Source organism: Ipomoea nil, unplaced genomic scaffold (genome assembly GCF_001879475.1).
Source record: "Ipomoea nil cultivar Tokyo-kokei standard unplaced genomic scaffold, Asagao_1.1 scaffold2036, whole genome shotgun sequence".
NCBI classification, from domain to species: Eukaryota; Viridiplantae; Streptophyta; class Magnoliopsida; order Solanales; family Convolvulaceae; genus Ipomoea; species Ipomoea nil.
Window position 1 is genome coordinate 4,229,929 of NW_017618464.1, and position 20,704 is coordinate 4,250,632.

Sequence of the window (20,704 nt, forward strand, 5' to 3'; positions counted from 1 at the left end):
GTAATGAAAACAGATATATTTAATATTTATATTCAGTAATCAAAATCTTATTAGTTTTAGCTTCAGGTATAATACTTGTAAATAATTATTTTTTTAAAAAATCAATTGACGATATTTTATTAAATCAAATGTCCAATACAATCAAGGATAAAAGAAAATCAATTAAATAGACCAGTTTGCGAACGAGCCGCTTTAGTCAAAAAATGAGCACACTTTTTCACTGATCGAGATACATATTGAAAGGGCATTGTCTCAAAGTGTCGACGAAACTCCTTACAAAAACCAATAACACAGCCAGCATAAGATAAATCAATCCCGGAGGTATTCAGCAAGGAGCAAACTGTCTGGCAATCAGAAAAAACAATAACCGTAGTGTGAGCTCTTTCCTTAATCCACGAGAGAAATTATTTAATAGCCATGACCTCCGCCAAGTGAACATCGTTTAGACACCGGATCGGACCATTCCTAGCTTCCAAAAAATTGAGTCAATGAAGCTCAAGAATAACTTATTAAATTGAGTCAATGAAGTCCAATAATTGATAAATGATCTGTTATTACATGTCATTTCTGTTCCGACATCACACCTGACAAATTTCCGACGATGACTAAACCGTCGTCGGTCGCCAACTATCATAGAACATATCGCCTAAAATGAAATGAATGCAAAAACTTGATTCGAAGTGCATTATATTCCTAGAGTAGTTGAGTGACATAATCCAAAATGAGACTAAAAAAAATATTGATTAACAAGTATTTCAAAGCATCTGAAGTGATAGGTGATATCGAATTTTTTTCTCACATAAAGCACAATTATCATTTATAACTTAAATCCTTTATAATAACTAATATAATGAATCTATCAAGCAGAAATCCTATTTATAATTTCCTTCATAGTAAATTTCATATCATCGTCATTGACCAACTTTAATGCATTATTAGTGCAATATTAATTAAACAAGGCCAATTGTATCTTATATGTAATGCATTAATGCTTGTTATTAATTTATATACATATAAAATTATACTAAAGTAAAATGTTAAGTATAACTAATAAAACCAGGCAAATTGAATTTTGTAATTAATGTCATACTAAATTTAAAACTTCAACTTCATATATAATATAATGCTTGTTATTAATTTATATACATATAAAATTATACTAAAGCAAAACATTAACTATAACTATAATATATATAATATATAATATAATGCTTGTTATTAATTTATATACATATAAAAAAAAATTATACTAAAGCAAAACATTAACTATAACTATATTAGTTGGCGACTTGGCGTAAACAACTATATAAAGATATTTAATGTCTTAATAATTAGGTTAAAGAGCTCAAATATTTCTTTAAACAAAACTTGTACATTATATTCTAATGTATAAATTATTTATAAGCCCCTTACCACTTAAACTCATATAACACATCGCCTTAAATAATGCAAACAACTCGAATTTCGACCTTTCCCTTGAGTAGTTGAGTGACATCACTAAAATGAGACAAGAGATAAAAAAGAATTTGATTCCGATAGAAATCAAGGTGACAGGTGACATCGGGGGTGGGTGGATACGTTGTCACAACCAGTGGCGGATTCAGAAAAATAGTTGAGTGGGGGCGAAGTTCAAATAATAAAAATTGTCTATAAGTCTATAACAAAATGTCAAACATCAAGATCTTCTAAATCAAGGACAAATCCATAAATTTTTTTCATGGGGGGCAGCAAAACATTAAAACAAAATGGATCGCTTAAAAAAAAATGAAACACTTAAGAAGTTAGTCATAAATATTGTTAGATATGAGCGAAAAATAAAACACATCAAAACTTTATAAAAAAATTTATAACAAAATATGAAGCATAATTAATTTAATAAAATAATTCTAATAGAAAACACATTATAAATTACACACCTCATTATATATATATATATATATATATGTGTGTGTGTGTGTGTGTGTGTGTGTGTGTGTGTGTGTGTGTGTGTGTGTGTGTGTGTGTGTGTGTGTGTGTGTGTGTGTGTGTGTGTGTGTGTGTGTGTGTGTGTGTGTGTGAAAATATCACCATTAATTTGTTTTTTGAAAGTCTCACCATTATTATTCAAATAGCCATAAAAACTACATTCATGCCATAAATTAGATTCAAACCCCTAACATTTCATTGTTGTTAATATATGCTGTTTTCTTTTACTTATACTAAACCTTTGTAATATATATATATATATATATATATATATATATATATATATATATATATATATATATATATAAGGGTTATATATGGGATGGGGCTGGGCAGCTGCCCCCATTGTAGCTCCGCCCCTAGTCACATCTACTTGCAGAAGCAAAAAAATTATGAAAGTGAATAGATATGTGTTTTAACATACAATATATCGCCTAAAATGAAACAAATGCAGGGAAAAAAACCATTGATTCCCAATGAACTCATGTGGCATGTTTGGTTCATGGAATAGGTCAGAAATGGAATAACACTCATTGGAATATACCTATTCCATTGTTTGTTTTGGTCATATTGTCGTGCGAATAACATTCCTAGGAATGAGCTATTACCTTTGCAAAGGGAATATCTATTCCTAGAGGGGGCCTTGGTATTAACTATTCTCATGCTCTTTGGAATAGCTTTTATATTACAAATATCAAAAATACCTTTTGCACATTATTTAACATTTATGTTTAATAAATATAATGTATTATATAAATATATATATATATATATATATATATATATATATACTTAAGATTGAATTCATTTTTAGTCCTACTGTTATAGGGGCATTTTCAATTTTAGTCCACCTTAATTAATTTTGCCACATTGCTACCACTATTATTGAACTTGTTCAACTTTTAGTCCATCGTTAATATTTCCATCAAGAAACCGTGTAATCTAGAGATATTTTTGGTCATTCTATGTTTGCCTATTCTCCTTTACCTTTTCTCACCTAAACCAAAGGACGATGGACGTTGGGTTCACCTATGAAGAGTTAAACACCTCAGTTCAGTGCATTCCTTGAACTTGTGGAGATCATTTTTGCCTGTCACACTTTCACCATCTTCCTCCTCCTCCCTTTCTTCCGTTACATTGGGTAATGACGACAGAGAGGAACTCCAGCGTAGCAACGGTTCTATGGCGTGTGGCAGCTTTGCGATCTTCTCCAGCGTAGCTTTCCCTTCCGGCGTGTACAGAGGCAGTGACCCCTTCGACAAAGCAGTGGTGACGGCGGTGACCTGATCAGGTAGATAGCATGGTTGAACAGTGGTGGTCGACGACCTTGTTTTTCCGGGCAAGCTAGCTGGGCAGTGGCGGCGTATGAAATCTGGCATCCCCTATTATCCCTTTTTCTGGCGAAGCAGAGCAGGTCGACGAACTCCTCCTCTCCGGTGCCGTCTTCTGCGTTGCCACTGGTTTTGCAGCGTGGATGGGTGGACCAAGGCGGCGGCAGTGGCAGTTCTATTACTTCGCCGGAGTTCCTCTCTAACGTTGTTTGTTGTTCTAACGTAGAGCCAATAAGAGATTCTCCCTAATAATCTCCAGCGGAGGTTTCTCCTTCAAAAAGCAGCAAGGCCACCGGACCTAATAGAGATGGAGAAGAAGACAAGGGACTCAGAAACCAAAATATCCGACCAGCAAACCCTAATCCACCAACAACAACACACCATAAACAAACTAAACCAGCAGCAGATACACATGTAGGCCAAGTACGCGGAAGCCAACACCAATTTCCATAACGCATAACGCAAAATAGACGATATGTTGTAAGAGGTACAAAGACAACCTGCGAATCCTAAGCAGAAGGATCCGAATGGCGGAACAGCTCCACACATTCAGCTTTCCAATTTATTCGATTTTGGTTGGGATTTGCTTGGATGAACGTCGGATTTGATGCTTTGTTGCTTCGATTTTGGTCTGATTCGCATTGGTTTTTAGGTTTTAGGTTTAATTATCTAATTTCCTTAGTCAAACATGGTCTCCGAGGGGAAGAAATGGTAAAGGATAAGAGACAAGCATAGAAAGACCAAAATAGCCTTATATTACACAGTTGATTGTAGCATATTTTGACAAACAAATACCCGGAGTATTCTAGGGTTATCGATCCACAAAGAAGTGGGATATTAAGCACTAGCTACTAATTCATATGAAGCTATTCCTACTGTTAATAAGAGGTAATTTGCTACAAACATGTAACCAAAAGGAGTAAAATAATGCAAGTGAATTTGAGGATTTCAATAAAATAAAGAGCAGGATTTTTGAAGGTCAAAGTGTTTAATTACCTATTGCCAACTTAAAGTGAAACAATTAATTGGGTTAAATCGAGTATGGAAGATTGCATTCAAATATGAAAAAATTACTCCCATAATTCCAACCCACAACAAGACAAGTGAAACATACTTACTCCCATGAGATAGTTACAATAACCATTGCAAGAACAAGCAATCTAGATAATCTCATAATCCCTTAACAAATATGCTCTCTCCCAAGGTACCATAGTCAAGTGCAATTGTGCGTGTCCTAATGTATATCCTAACTCCCATCAAGACACAAATATAGCAATGAAATAAGTAATTTAGGCCTTTAATTACAAGCATCAACAACATAGAACACAATTGCAACACAAGATATAAAATCCAAATATATATTTCATTAAGAAAATTAAGAACAAGGCATATAGGTTCATAAACACTTTTATACCCAAAAATCCCAAAGAAAAGCTTAGCCAACCATGGCTAACATAGTTTCAACAACAATAATGTCAAGGAAGATACAAATAAACTTAAAGTAAAGAAGAGATGAAGAGATAATTCTCCCAAATATGTCTTCCAAGCTCCTTTCTTTCAACTTGTTGGTAGCTTTTGATCCTCCAATCTTCCTTTCAAAGCTTTTGCAATGGTTCTTCTTCTAGCAAGGTGTGGGGATCCTCCTTCTTCCTTAGGAGTATGAAGAATCGCCTCTCTTCACTCCATCTGTCTTCCCAACCCGCAGTCCATAGTTAGGGTTTGAAAGAAAATGATGTTATATATAGTTGGACAAAAGAAGGGGTAAAACAAATAATTTTTCACAGTAGAAAATCGCAGATATGAGGTTCTCGACGCGTCGAGCCTTTAAAACGCGAAATCGGGATCATTCAGCCTCTCCTTGACGCGTTGAGATTCCTCCTGCAACGTTGTTGTTGTTGTTGTTGTTGTTGTTATTATTATTATTATTATTATTATTATTATTATTATTATTATTATTATTATTATTATTATTATTTTGTATAAAGGTATTTATGTCTTTAAAACCTATTCCATTTCTATTCTTTTAACCAACCAAACATTGAAATATAATTTCTAAAGTCTATTCTTTCAGCGAACCAAACAATAGAATACAATTCCATTTCTTGTGTAATAACATTCTTATTGCCTCCAAATTCATTCCATGAACCAAACGTGCTGCTAGAGTAGTAGAGTGACATTATCCAAAATGAGAAAAATTAAAAGAAATCAATTCTAAAAATATTCCCAGATCAACTAAGGTGATATGTGACATTGAGATGCGTTACAATGTAAAACACATCATCTAATATGAGACAAACAATTCTTGTTTATAACATAAATCTTTGGCTCAAGTGCCAAATAGCACCATGAACCAATAACGAAATGTCGTCCCGCACTCTAATCTTACATAAGTGATTATTCGATTCACAAACCAAAAAAAATTGTTTACCTAGCCTTTTTTACAGGTAGCCTTCAAGTTAAAGGTAATAAGTTGGTGATGTGGAGGTGATTTGGCATAGATGTGTGTTGTTTTGTAGATGTGGCAGCAATTTGAGAATATGTGGCATCCATTCATCAGTTTAATGTAATATAACATTCATTTTCAATCCAACTCCTTTCGGCCAAAATTTCCTGCCAATTGGACTTTAATCCATTTTTTGGGCAAACGGGCTATAAAAATTCACAACCGCATACAGCCCAAAGGAGACCATCTATGCGGCCACCATAACCGCCACCACCGTAACCACCTTCCCTACGGCCACCATAACCGCCACCACCGCCTCCGCCCTCACGACGTCCACCACGGAAACCGCCACCGCCGCCGCCGCCACCGCTTCCGCGAGACTGAGCCTCGTTAACAGTTATGTTACGCCCGTCAAGAGACTGGCCGTTCATCCCCTCGATAGCATCCTTCATTGCTTGCTCATCCTTGAAGGTAACGAAGCCAAAACCTCTGGATCTCCCGGTCTCACGATCGTTGATGATCTGATCCACCACAAAATTCAACAACAAAGTCAACACCATCGAAATCTAAAGCTAAAAACACAATAATAACACCAAACTTAGAAAATACATATATACGTATAGGGGCGAAACACAAAAGCGATCGATCTTAACCTCTCAACATAAAGAGGAAGATGAACGTACCGTTTCAGGGGAAAGTAATAGTAAAAAATAGTAACAGAGAGAGAGAGAACAGTAGATCAATCAAGTCAAGTCAAGTAACATAGTAGTAGTAACAGAGAGATTATGTCAACAAAGCCGAATCGGGTCAAACCGAGACTCGATCACTGCTCTGAGACAGACAGACCTTCGATTCGATGACCTCGCCGAATGAAGAGAACGCATCATGGAGAGAGCTTTTGGTGGTGGCCCAGGCCAAACCACCGACGAAACATCGGTACTCAACTTCTGCCATTTTTCAGGACTGAAATGAGAAAATACAAGCAGAAGCTAGAGACTACAAGAGAAGACAATGAGAAAAGGAGAGAAGGATGCTGTGAATAAATAGGCGGATGAATCTTGAGAGACTTGTGGCTTCTAGTTTGCACTGAAATTCGATGGAGAACTGGAAACGGAAATTGGGTCGCCGGAAGTAGTCGTCTTCCATAGCTTCTGCGATAGGAGAAGATGAATCCAATATAAATAAACGAAATTCATAATTAGCTTCCACGTCAGCCTTTAACCGGATCCATGTCATCAAAGCAACAGGGAAACCTATTAAAAAGGTTAGGTGGACAATTTTTTTTAGTTTGTGATTCGAATAATCACTTATGTAAGTATAGGGTGCAGGATGACATATAGCAATTGGTTCAGGGTGCTATTTGACACTTCACCCTAAATCCTTTGTAATTAATCAATCTAATTAACACAAGTCCCGTTTATAATTTCCTTCCAAGTATCATTGTCATTTACCAAATTTGAAGCTTTGATGTTGGATTTATATAATTAATGTCATACTAAATTTAAAATTTTAGTTGTTTCCAATTAATATATATATATATATATATATATATATATATAAAAGACAACAAACTAAAATTCATATTTTCTCTCTCTCAAATGAAAACTCAATATTTCATTAAATCAAAAGTTCAATACAAGGAGAAACAGAATCTAACCAACTAGAAGGACCAATAAGAGAACGAGCAGCTCTAGCCATGACATGAGCGAGTTTATTCACCCTAAATCTAGAAATAAATTGAATAGACATTGAATCTGGTCAATCTTTCTTTATTGTTTGTACTGTTGAATTAAAAATCAAATCTCTCAATCGAAAAAAAAAAAAAAAATCAAATATACCCAAATTGAATTGAAAAAAAAAAAAAAACATTTTTTTGTCTCATTTTGAATGAACTGAAACTTTGTTTTAAAAATAAATAAATAAAATTTCCCATTCTAGGGTTTTGGCTCTTTAGGAATATAAAGTAGAGATGATGATCATCTAGTAAAGGGAATAATTTGCACCGGGAAGTGGATATGTTTAAATTATTAAATTATTTATTTTTCTTGCTAGGAAAGGAAAAATAAATTTAAGTTTATTTACACTTTTTAGTTTTTAGTAATAATGTCAATAAATTTATTAATTTATTACACAATTAATTAAATATAGATAGATTCTTAATAAAAGTCAAATTTGCAAATACAATACAGCAAAATCATGATCAAAATCAATGTTTTGATGGCAAAATTATCAAATGCTATACACAATAGGGAAAAAAAACAACAACAACAAATACTAAAGCCCTAAAAAGAAAACTAATTATCAGATATTGCTGCAAATCAGTAAAAACTAATTAATCGTTATACCCAATTGACTGCTCTGTCTCAAGTTGGCGAGAAAACATGCACACTGGTTATCTTCTTGAAGGACGTGGTTGATAACACGTACAGTTACAAAACCACCTCTCTTAATAACTTTGCAGTCATTAATCAGGGTTTCTACCTCCGGACGATTCTCATCTTTCCTCTTATTAGTAGCATTAACCACGGCTTCCGAATTAGTCTCAATAAATTAGTATAAAATTCATCAACAAATTTGTATACTAATACACTCTAACTTAATTACCTATATACAATATAAAGACTGATTTATAAAAACAAATAATGACACACAATATTAAAATAAACTAATTATACATTTAACGTGAAATTTATGTGCAACATATATATATATATATATATATATATATATATATATATATATATATATAGAGGCGGGTTCAGGTGCGGCAGTGTCTTACGGTGCGGTTATTTCTTACGGTGCGGCAACACCAATAGTTCACCAAATATACACCATCAACGTTAGGAAATACACCACACAAAACAGAGTAAACAGAGCCCTGGATCACCAAACACACACCATTAGGTGTGAGTAAAAACACCATACACTGTTCGGAAATACACCATTGGGGGTGGTGAGTTATATGGTGTGTTTTTTTGAGTCTGTGGTGTATTTTGTGATGTTTTATTACATTTCATTGGGGTGTGTTTTTATTACACTGTTGGTGCATATTGTTAACACTGTTGGTGTATTCTGGAATTTGACCGCATCGCCGCACCGTAAGACCCCGCCGCATATGAGCGCTCTTCTATATATATATATATATATATATATATATATATATATATATATATATATATATATATATATATATATATATGGTCCGGATCAGGTGAGGACGCGAGGACTAATCTAGACCATTAAATCAGAATGATGTATGATTGAGATTAAAAGAAACAAATCACACGGATTAAGAAAACAAATCCCTTTAAAATATTAAAATATATAAATTTAAGGTAAATCAGTCTTATTAAAAGATGTGCATTCCTATACAAAATGTTGTGCATTCCTGTACTGAGTGTTGTGCATTCCTGTACTGAGTGTTGTGCATTCCTATGCTGAGTGTTGTGCATCAATAACTTCATTGTTGTGCATTCAAACCCCGCCAAAAAATCATACAGTGAACATCCAATGTTCTACGATGCATTGAACTATGTGCTATAATGCACAACTCCCTAGCCTATAGTGCACAACTTACAACACTAGGTTGCACAATCAGCACACACGAATGCACAATCGTACTACCCAGGCATTTATACATATACACGACAATCCAAATATAGACAATATTATACTCAAAAAAACAAGCGAAAAAAAATAAAAAATACTGATTAGTTTGCATGGGCGAACACTCAATCAATGATGAAGAAATCGCGGCTCCAAATTGCAACGGTGATGATCCAAGAAAATAGGAAACCAATTTGGCCAAGGATTATACATGCGTTCACACTTTAAAAAATAGAAAAAGACACTATTATCCCACTTTAACAAAAAAGATCAATCCATGTCATCTCAAGAACTCAAATCTGGACCATCCAAATAAAAAAACAAACGCACAAGATTAGTCCTCATGTCCTCACCTAAGATTAGGTCCTCACCTGATCCGGACCTATATATATATAAATATATATATATATATATATATATATATATATATATATATATATATATATATCTCAAGTTATTCAAGTACGAGTAATATTATTTTTTTAAAAGTAATTTCGTAATTTTCTTCATTACATTTTGTTTTTTTACATTTCTAAAATCTGTTCATCTCAAAATTATTGTAAATAATATGAAATTTAAAAATAAAATAATTAAATTAAATTAACCGCACGTAACATGCACGGTAATTTTTATCCCAAAAAATAAGAAGAATTGCAACACAAAAAAATAAAATGTGGAATACGAAACATTAGAAAAAAAAAAAAAAAGTCTGCATGCGCAGCCAGTCGTGTATATATAAACACGCACAGGGTTCTATATAAACAGCCATCCACCGCCCTCATCCACCATTAACAGTAAAGCTTTGGCATCACCGGCCTTCCATTCTACAGTCATCTCTTTTGACTCATTGGGCACCATTTCACGAGGCACCCTAACTCCACTGCTAAGCTATGGCCACTCATGAAATCAATCCAAATATACACAACTCCATTATTACTCAACCCCCGACGACCTCTAACGTCTCCGGCGACAACCTCGACTGCAACGCCGCCGCAGCGAGCGGCGAGAGTGGTGGCGGGAAGAGAGGCGGCGGGAAAGGGAGAGGCGGGCCGGACAACAGTAAGTTTAAGTATAGAGGGGTGAGGCAGCGGAGTTGGGGGAAGTGGGTGGCGGAGATCCGGGAGCCCAAGAAGCGGACGAGGCGGTGGCTCGGGACTTTCGCCACGGCGGAGGACGCCGCCCGAGCCTACGACCGAGCCGCCATTGTGCTCTACGGCTCCAAGGCGCAGCTCAACCTCCAACCGTCGGGAAATAGCGACGACGGTTCCTCGTCTTCCTCGCAGTCCTCCAAACGCGCCACCTCCTATTCCACCCAAAACCTCCGCCCCATCCTCCCAAAACCCCCCGGTTTCGGCCTCGTCCCACCCCCTTCCGCCGCCGCCGCAACCGCGTACATACCCTACGGCTTCCAATACCCGCCGGAGATTCTCCAACAATACTCCCTCCAACTACCCCAACCACCGCAACCGCCGTTCCGCAGCAGCGAAGCAATTGTGCTGTGCAATTCAATCCCAAGCCCTAACCCTAACCCTACACCCCCTCCAAATCCCAACCACCCCGAAAGCGACCCCAAAACCCAATCCCAACAACAAGACGATTTCTCCTTCTACGACGAAATGAACTCGCTGGTGGGCTCCGTGGGCTCAAGCTTGTCACTCTCATCAACCATGGCGGCGGCGCCGCCGGCGTTCGGAAGTCCGGGCTCCCCCATGTTCTGGCCCACCGGAGAAGACGGATTAGCCGGTTCAAGCATCTGGGATTACCCCAACGTCGATCAATATCAACTCTTCGATTTCAACCAAGACAACCTCGGAAAGATCTAATCATCTTTAATTTGTTTCAAGAGAATTGGGATCTGCAGAAATGGAGTTGCATGCAACAACAAACGCCGCAATCCACCATTCTCCTCATCGATCGGCCGAGGGACAAGACATATATACTAAATCCATCTTTTTAAGGTTTGTTTATGTTGTCTTCTTCAGTTTCATGTCTATCCGCTCTATATTTCATTTTAATTTCTGTTTTTCAAATACCTATATACTATAATTAGCCATAAGAATTTGTACTAATATGCATGGCCAAAAAAAAAGGATAATTAAAGTTGTACAGTTTATATTTTTCATATTCATGCCTGGTTTGCTTCCGTATCTGAGTTTGTTTTTGGAATATTATGAAATTCCCATTTTTTATTTGGAGGAAACCTGCCACTACTAGAGGGGATGTGCATCAAGTAAATTTTGTTTTTGTTTTATAAGTCTAAGTGACAAAAAATCATATTGGCTTCATCTAAATATAATACAGATTAAAGGTGTCTAGGTAGAACTTTTTTTTAAAAAATCATATAGACTTCAACTATGCTAAATCCGTTTATTTTGGTTATAATTTACTTATAATTGAGAATAAGGTTGCCCCATAAAATTTCCAATTTTGGACATTGAAGTCGGCATCAAAGCTGGGTGTTTTGGGAAAAAATTGATGGGAAAAAGGTAATCTTCTGTTATTAAAATATTACGGAATTATCAAATAAACAATTAAAAAAATCGGGATGAAGAACTCAAAAGTAACAGATGAAGACACTACTGTACATTTGTTGTGTTCCAAATTCCAAGTGGATAACTCTTTCTGATTCTCCTAAATTACTTTGCGACGAAGGAAACAATTTCGTTCATTTTAACAAATTTTCTAATTTTTCTTCATTTCGTTTGGAATAATTTAAAAAAAAAAAAATTACTGGACACAGTCTTGGTTTGAAGGGAAAATTTTAAAAATATTTAATATTTTTATAATGGGAATAAAATTTAACTTTTGTCACGTTCTATATTCTTAACCTAAATTCTGGGTCTTATTTCGATTACTCTATTATTTCTTAAATACTTCAATTTACTGCTTTCTTATTTTGATTAATTTTATAATTAGTAAATATTCATTGGGTGTTGCTATTTGCACCCCCTTTGACCAAAAGTAGGTATAAAGTATTTTGAAGTTATAAAAAGGTGAAAACTTTTAATAATTAATAGGTGGTGTAAATAGCTAAATAAGGGTCATTTTGCTATTTGCACCACTTGGTCAAACCTTATTTATGATGGTGATTAATAATATTTTAATTCAAACTCTAATTAATTAAAATATTAAATTAAAAAAAATTGAACCCCGTCACTGTTTTGCTTGTTTTTGTTTTTTTGTTTTTTTTTTTTTTTGTTTTTGATTTTTTAATGCTAATTATTTATGAAATATTTTTTTAAGTTTTTATTTTCAATACATATATTTTTAAGTTTCTATTGTCAATACATTTTTTTTGTTCAATATATATTTTTTGTTCAATACATATTTTTTCAAAATTGCTAATTGTAATACATATTTTTTTTTAAGTTTATAATTTCAATATATATATATTTTTAAGCAATTATTCAATATTGATGTTTGTGAGATGAAATTACTGGTAATTTGGGTGGCAGAGAATACAAATTGGACTCATATGACTATATATATGTGTGGTGGCTCTATTTGGCAGAGCTTATTTAGGAGCTTATAGCTTATTTTAAGCTACTAATAAGCTATAAACTATGTTTTGTAATGTTCATAAAATAAGCTTCTAGCTTAAAATAAGAGCTTATTTTGGAACGCTACTTTAGGTAGCGTTTCAAAATAAGTTCCTAACTTCCTAACTTTTTTTCCATCTTTATCCTTATTATTTTAAAGAGATGACATAATTTACCCTTCTCAATTAAAACTTTTTTCTCTTCTCTTTTAATTTATCTGCAACTTTCACCGCAAATATTATAATTCAAATATCTTTTTACCAACCGTTGATATAATTCGCTGGTCAAATCCGCTAACGCTAACCGCTAACTGCTGATTGTCAAACAAGGATATCGTGACGTAGTTCTCACTTCAATTTGTTGTGTGATTTGAATACTTTCTTTGTCAACAAATCCCTCAAGTAGTTAATATGATTGGCTTTATTAATTATATTTTTTAAAATTTTTCATGGTATTAATAAAATACTTGGTAAATAAACATATAACATTACTTATATTATAACTTTGATATTTAATTAAAAAACAGTGCACAAAAAAAAGATAATAGACAATGTAGTGAATATAATCAATTAATAAATCTGAATGTAAAGAATTTTTACATTGGAGAAAAATAAAGACAATATAACTAATAAAATTATTTCTCTTAATTAATTTAAAGACAAAATGTTAAATTTTAATATGTAAACAAACTAATGTAAACAGAGCCTATGTATCACACAATCTATAAGTCATGGATCATTAGATAGAAGATTTTTTTTTTTTTTTTACAATAATCATAATCAAAGCCAGTTACTTAGTTACAATGATCAAAATCAAAGTCATAGACATTATGAGGTATTTTAAGTTGTTATTTGAATTGTTATTTATTTCTATGAGTGTTGCTATTTGTATTTTAAGCCAGTTTGTTCTTCCTTGCTAGGTAATTAGGACTCATTTAAATTAGATATAATTTCTCAATTGACTAAATAACAATCTCATTGTTCCATTTCAAGAGAGAAAATTATAGTATAAAGAGTACTGAATTTGTGATTTTATTTATTGGGTGACTTGTGAGTCTATCTATATACTGAATTAATTTAATTTGTTGTGAATAGAGTTGTAAATTAATCAATTTATTGTATTTACAGTAATACAATATAAAAAAGATAGGTAGAAAATCAATTTATTGAGTAATATTGAGTACATAGAGCAACATATACTACAAAGAATACACAATTGTAGGAAACTATTTTACAGAGACGGAAGAACGACCATAAATACAAAATTCAAAATAGAAAGAGTGTAGGAACACATGCAGTAGACTTATTTTATGATTAGAAGCCTTTGACCTCCACTTATTTTATGATTAGAATTTTAACTACATCAAAATTGTTAGAACTCTAACCCATATATCTTTATAAAATTGTTACAGTATTTACAGTATAAAAAGATAAGTAGAAAATCAATTTATATTTCAAAGTCTCAATAGAACTATAACCCACATATCTTTATAGAATTTTAACTACATTAAAATTGTTAGAACTCTAACCCACATATATCTTTATAAAAGATAGGTAGAAAATCAATTTATATTTATTTATTTCAAATATCACTAGTAATCATTTTATATTTCAATTTATAGTTAAATCAATTTAAAATAATATATACAACAAATTTGAGTTATAAAAAAATTAAAATAACAAAATTAATTATTATTTCTCTTTATTTAAAATTAAAACATAAACAAAAATAAGTATTGAAAATATAAACTTAAAAAAAGATGTATCGAACAAAAAAAAAGATGTATTGAAAATAGAAATTTAAAAAAAATATGTATTAAAAATAAAAATTTTAAAAAATATTGAACAAAATAATTATGCATTAAAACATAATAATAATAATAATAATAATAAAGAGATTGATTATTAAATAAAAATAAAAAATAAAGATTAATGTTTGACTACATTTAATGAGGTGGTGCAAAAAGCACTTTTTTATTTGCACCACCTATAAAGCTATTACACCTATTAAATAGGGGGGGTGTAAATAGCAAAATGGGTGGTGTAAATAGAACTTCCCTATTCATTACAACTAACAAAAATTAAAAATAAGTTTTCGCAATTTATTTTTAAATTTTTGAATACGACGTTGTAAACTTCCGATGCCTTCATAAGAAACTACAAATGGCCAGTTTTGACTTTTGAGATGATTCGAACCAAAACAGGGCGGTGCAAATTTCTGTGCAGTGAGAAAAAAAAAAACATTATAAATTGTGATTTTACAAAAATGTTACTCCGTAATAAATTTAACTCTTGAAATTAATGAATAAACTCAATAGGGAAAAAATGTATGATGATTTTTAGTAATCATATTTTTAACTGATTTTTAGTAAAATCTTAAATAATCAATTAAACTGATTGAAATTAAAAAATAACAAAAAAATAATATAAAGAAACAAAAATGTACTTACTAAAATTAGAAAAAGTCATGAAAAGAATTAAAAGTGTTCGAAAAACAATAACTTGAGATGTTAAACGACAAAAACAATAGTCTCGGATTAAATTTGAAATTGTCACTAAATACAAGAAATCTCTAATGAAATTAACTAAAAAAAAAAAAAAAAAAAAAAAAAAAAAAACCTCTGAAATTCAATTCAAATCTCCGGCCACAAGCTAGATAGAGATCCACAATCCACATTCAAGTTTAAATTGTAAGCATAAAATATAAAAGTAAAATATGCATAATATATAGTAGGTAGTAGGTTCTTCTCCCTCATTATTCTGTATTTCTGTCCCCTAAACATGTATAGCAATTCAACAATTAAAAATACAACGTTACAAACAGACAGTACATGCAATAATTTACATACAGTAAATATTGAAATATTGAAGTATGTGAAATACCATATATACCCGGATTGATTGAAAGAAATAATCTAATTAAATTAAAGCTTTGATTATGTAATTATTAAAGCCAAATTGAGTAATAATAGCAACTAAAAAACTTGTTGCACTGGTGGCTATTGTGGGGTGGGAGGTGGACAATGTGAAATAGACGGACTAGTCAACGATGTGAGAGAGCTGTCTGAAAAAGATTGTTTCATGTTACAATTTACATATTTTGGAGTGAAGTTTGACAAAAGTTTAGTATCATATATATCCTGACTTTTGACTTTTGAGATTTTTTCCTCTTTTATTTCTTATTAGTAATTCACCCGCGCGATGTAGAGAAAAAAAATTATGCTATTATAAATATAAATAAAAAATAGAAAACCAAAAATATTTTAAATTATTTAACATAATAATATTTTTGAGCTTCCATTGGTCAAGTATTTATTATTTATAGAATACAAAATTACAATTAAAATTATAATTATAATTATAATTTTGTATGGTTAATATAATCTCTAATTATGTGCATATTCAAATAAATTTATAGAGATAATTTACATAATTACATTGATTTATTCTTAATTGTATTTCATCTATATTATAATTTTCACAATACAAATAATAACTAAGATAATTACATTTGGAAAGCAAATTTCAAATTTTGTATGTGTAAATTTAAACTCTAGTTAAACACATTTTTATATGATTATATAATATATAGCTATTTTATTTTTCAAAAGTATATTTTTATATGATTATATAATATATATAGCTATTTTATTTTTTAAATGTTGTGCTTTTTTTTATATATAATAAAGGATGTTGTGACATTAATTATAACATTAATTATTTCCCAAACCATATAGCTTTATTATATAAAGGATATGGGGCTGTAGACTTGTAGATAGGCGTAGAGCTAATCGGGCGGGCATGGCAAGCAAACTTGGTTAGTTTCACAACTTGATGACTCGCCTGATGAGTAATTAAACATTTTAATTCTAAAATTTTTGGTCATATCAAATTAACCTATCATTTTTGTATTAAAACATCATAAGATTCAAAGTATAGCGAACAAAATTATTGATAGAATAAATTAATTCGGGTCATCCGAATTATTTAAATCAATAAATAAAGGATAAATAACAAATATGAGATATAGAATAGGAAAAGACAAGGTATTGTATTAACACATCTGTAATGTGATTACAAGTGAAATTGTGTAATAAAAAGGTCAAGATAAACATGATGTCCTAAATGAGGACAATGAATGTTTATTTAAATTTAGTAAGCCTAACGAGCTCCCTAATTACATTTTTTTTTCGTTCAGTGGCCTAATTGCATTTTCAGGTTACGTTCAGTGGTCAATTTGAACCTTATTCCATAATCAAATGAAACTGCAGTTATATCAAAATGATACTGTAGTTGTGGTGAAATGAAACTGCAGTATATATAAAATGAAATTGAATAACATTTCACATATTTGAGTGTATATTGTACAATGAAGCTGAAATTATATCGAAATGATCATGTAGTTGTGTTTTAATGAAACTATACTGTATATAAAATAAAATTAAATAACATTTTCACATATTTGAGTGTATAAATATTGAATGAAACTGTAGATATATCGAAATGAAACTGTAGTTGTGTTGAACTGAAACTGCAGTGTATATAAAATGAAACTAAAGAACACAGTTAATTTTTTATGGAACGATGCGGAAGGACGCGAAACGAATTCCATTTTCTTTTTATTAAATAAAATGACATCATTTTGATGCGCAGTGCACGATATAATTTGCCCAAACCAACGAGATAGGCTCAGGCACGATGTTTGTAGGCTATAGCACCATCACAAATAATTATATATAATCCAGTATTTACAAAGGCCCAATCCCATTTTAGCATATATTCGGACTATGCTAGCCCAATCCCATTGTAGTTTATTACAATGCATGGATGTATAGTAATTAAAACTCCAGTATTTCTATGAAAAAAAAAAAGATAATTAGAGTTGTAGGGTTTGCTTCGTATAGTATGCAATGGGTGTACATGATGATGTCAAGTAGTAATTAATAAATGAAACTATATATATATATATATATATATATATATATATATATATATAAAGATTTAAGATCATATGTCAACACCGGTTTAGGTGAGAACGTGTGAACAAGTCGTGTGCATATATCTAATATTTTTTAATGGTCTAGATTAGATTAAGTGTGTGCGAACGCGCATTAAATGTATGCAAACGCGATTAATCTAATCTATACCATTAAAAAATATTAGATGGATGCACATGATGTGTTCTCATGTTCTCACCTAAGCACATGTTCTCACTGGAACTCTACCCTATATTATAAACTTAAAAATTTACAATAATTAAAAAATTAATTTTGTGTTTTTTTTATTATTATTAAAACTTTCAATTATTGATGAATTATAAATTTATAATGGTTAGTTGAGATCAATCCCTTTTTTTTTTTTTATAAGAATGGTTGTTCTTATTGGAACCCATCCTATCATCCCACAATAATAGGTAGTATATTTTCAACATAAATTATTTAATTGCTTCATCTTATTTCATATTTTAAAGATTTTCATATCTTTGGTTTTTTTTTTTTTTTTTTTTCATTTGTGTATAGTTATATTTAAAAAAAAAAAAAAAAAAAACTCACAATTATACTATAATTTTATTTTAAAATCTTAAATTGCAATATATATGCCTATTTAAATTTGAATATATATAAATTTTATAACGGTAGTCTTCGTTTTTGTCTTTTTACCTTTATTAACTTACCACTACCCAATTTTATTAAACATTTTTAATCATAATCAACTAATTTAACAGAGTTAATACCCAACATAGTCTTCGACTATAGTGGTTTTACTCAATTTGATCTTAAATAATTTTTTGTACTTAATTTAGTCATCGACTTTAATGGTTTTACATAATTTAGTCATTTGTTAACAATTATGTTAGTTGATTGTTAGAAATATGATCCTAATGGTAATTTCACATCCTTCATCCATCCTCTTATTAAGATCCAGGTAGAAATGCAAATCTTTGTATCCAAATCAACTTCAAACCTTAATTAAAAAAAAAAATTTGTAGGCAAATATTTATTTATTTAGGGTTGAAGTTGATTTTGGTAAGAAGATTTGGTGGATTTTAATAAGAGGAAGAAGAAGGAATCATCCCAAAATGGGATGAAGGATGAGAAATTACTATTAGGACCGTATTTCTAACTTTCAACTAACAGAAATTTTAACAAAGAATTAAATTGTGTAAAACTATTAAAGTCGAAGACTAAATTGAGCACAAAAAGTCATTTAAAATTAAATTAAGTAAAACTCCTATAGTCGAAGACTATATTAAGTATTAACTCAATTTAACATCTCTCAACTTTTAGCTTCTAGTTTATAAATTTTTTAGGTTTTAACTAATTTTCAACTATTAGCTAGCATTTGCTAAATTACCCAATAGTGTTTAAAAATATAATATTTACCATAGCTCGACCCAATTGCCCAAAAATACTCTTGGACAGCAATACTAGACTCCTAGGTGAGGCCCACTAGTAGTGTGCTATAGCCTTGCAATAGTTATGCCATGGATCTGGGTCCATCTTGCAAGGTGGATTCGGATTAAAATACATAATAATTTATATATTGACTGTTCACAATTCAAATTGGAGTAAATATCCAAAATGGTCTCTCGACTATAGCTAAATTCACAAATTGGTCCTCAACTTTCAATTTCACCCAATTAAGTCCTTAACTTTGCAATTTTGACACGATTTGGTCCTCCATCTAATTGACCGTTTGTTGACCGTGATCGAGGATCTCCAAAAGAACCTTCAGCTCTCGTCGGAGCACGTGGAGGCCTCTAGGATGACGTTGCACCGATTCGGAAACACGTCGTCTTCTTCGTTCTGGTACGAATTCAACTACATTGAATCCAAAGGGAGGATGAAGAAGGTGACCGGGTTTGGTAGATTGCTTTCGACAGTGGATTCAAATGTAACAGTGCGGTCTGGAAATGTAACCGGAACCTTAAAAAATCGACGATGGACCATGAAATTACATATATATCCTCAAAAATCACAGTCAACAAACGGTAAAATAGATAGAGGACCAAATTGTGTTAAAATTACAAAGTTAAGGACTTAATTGGGTGAAATTGAAAGTTGAGGACCAATTTGTGAATTTAGCTATAGTCAAGGGACCATTTTGGGTATTTACTCTTCAAATTGTGAACATTCATGATGTAAATTGTGAACATTTAGTATATAAAATTGTGAACATTTAATATGTAAATTTTGAACATTTAGTATATAAAAATTGTGAACATTTAGTATATAAATTATGTATTTTTATACTTGGATCTACAGAAGAAATTGCTATAGCCTTGGGTTCCACTATGTTTTGACTTGGATAAAGATATTTAAAGTTGTCAACTTTATCCACTTTCCAATCTCAACTTTTGCTTCACACTACTAATTAATGCTAAATTAATTGTAACTGAAAAAACTATGGTTAGTGATAAGATTGAATTAGCTTTTTAATCTAACATATAGTGTATCAATGATTTGATCTTACTTGTTAAGCAAGAGAAGCTGTGCCGTTAATCTAACCATCAATATATATATATAACAATGGCCTCCCCATTTGGCTTGTTAAGCGAGAGAGCACTTACTGTCAGTCCAACCATTAAATCATTAATATAAGATGGTGGCCCCCATCCCCCTAGCTTGTATTAAGTGGATTATTAGGCGATAGAGGAGAGACTATCAATCTAATACGGAGTAATAATTAATTAATACGATGGTAGATGCGACATAAATGTAGTGATCGAATTAATAGGTAGCTAGAATATTATTCACGTATTAAAAAATCACAAGTTAAGTTCAATTGTTATTAACACGTTGACTTGTTACATAAAATTTT

At 31.7% G+C, this 20,704-nt stretch overlaps 2 protein-coding genes across 2 annotated transcripts; one reads left to right on the top strand and one right to left on the bottom strand.

Moving 5' to 3' along the window:
• Positions 1–5,945: 5,945 nt before the first annotated feature.
• LOC109147825 (glycine-rich RNA-binding protein-like) lies at positions 5,946–6,771 on the bottom strand. The gene is made up of 2 exons (XM_019295481.1): positions 6,586–6,771; positions 5,946–6,260 (listed from the first exon to the last, which is right to left on the bottom strand). The coding sequence occupies exons 1-2, from the start codon at positions 6,691–6,693 to the stop codon at positions 5,946–5,948; spliced, it is 423 nt and encodes a 140-aa protein (XP_019151026.1). The 5' UTR covers positions 6,694–6,771.
• A 3,464-nt stretch (positions 6,772–10,235) lies between these two features.
• Positions 10,236–11,168, top strand: LOC109147826 (ethylene-responsive transcription factor ABI4). The gene has a single exon (XM_019295482.1). The coding sequence runs from the start codon at positions 10,236–10,238 to the stop codon at positions 11,166–11,168; it is 933 nt and encodes a 310-aa protein (XP_019151027.1).
• Positions 11,169–20,704: the final 9,536 nt, after the last annotated feature.

Coding starts and splice junctions, on each gene's coding strand:
- LOC109147825 (XM_019295481.1), bottom strand. CDS start 6,693: ATGGCAGAAGTTGAGTACCGATGTTTCGTCGGTGGTTTGGCCTGGGCC. Junction 6,261..6,585: donor GCGAGGTCATCGAATCGAAG/GTCTGTCTGTCT, acceptor GTGGTGGATCAG/ATCATCAACGATCGTGAGAC.
- LOC109147826 (XM_019295482.1), top strand. CDS start 10,236: ATGGCCACTCATGAAATCAATCCAAATATACACAACTCCATTATTACT.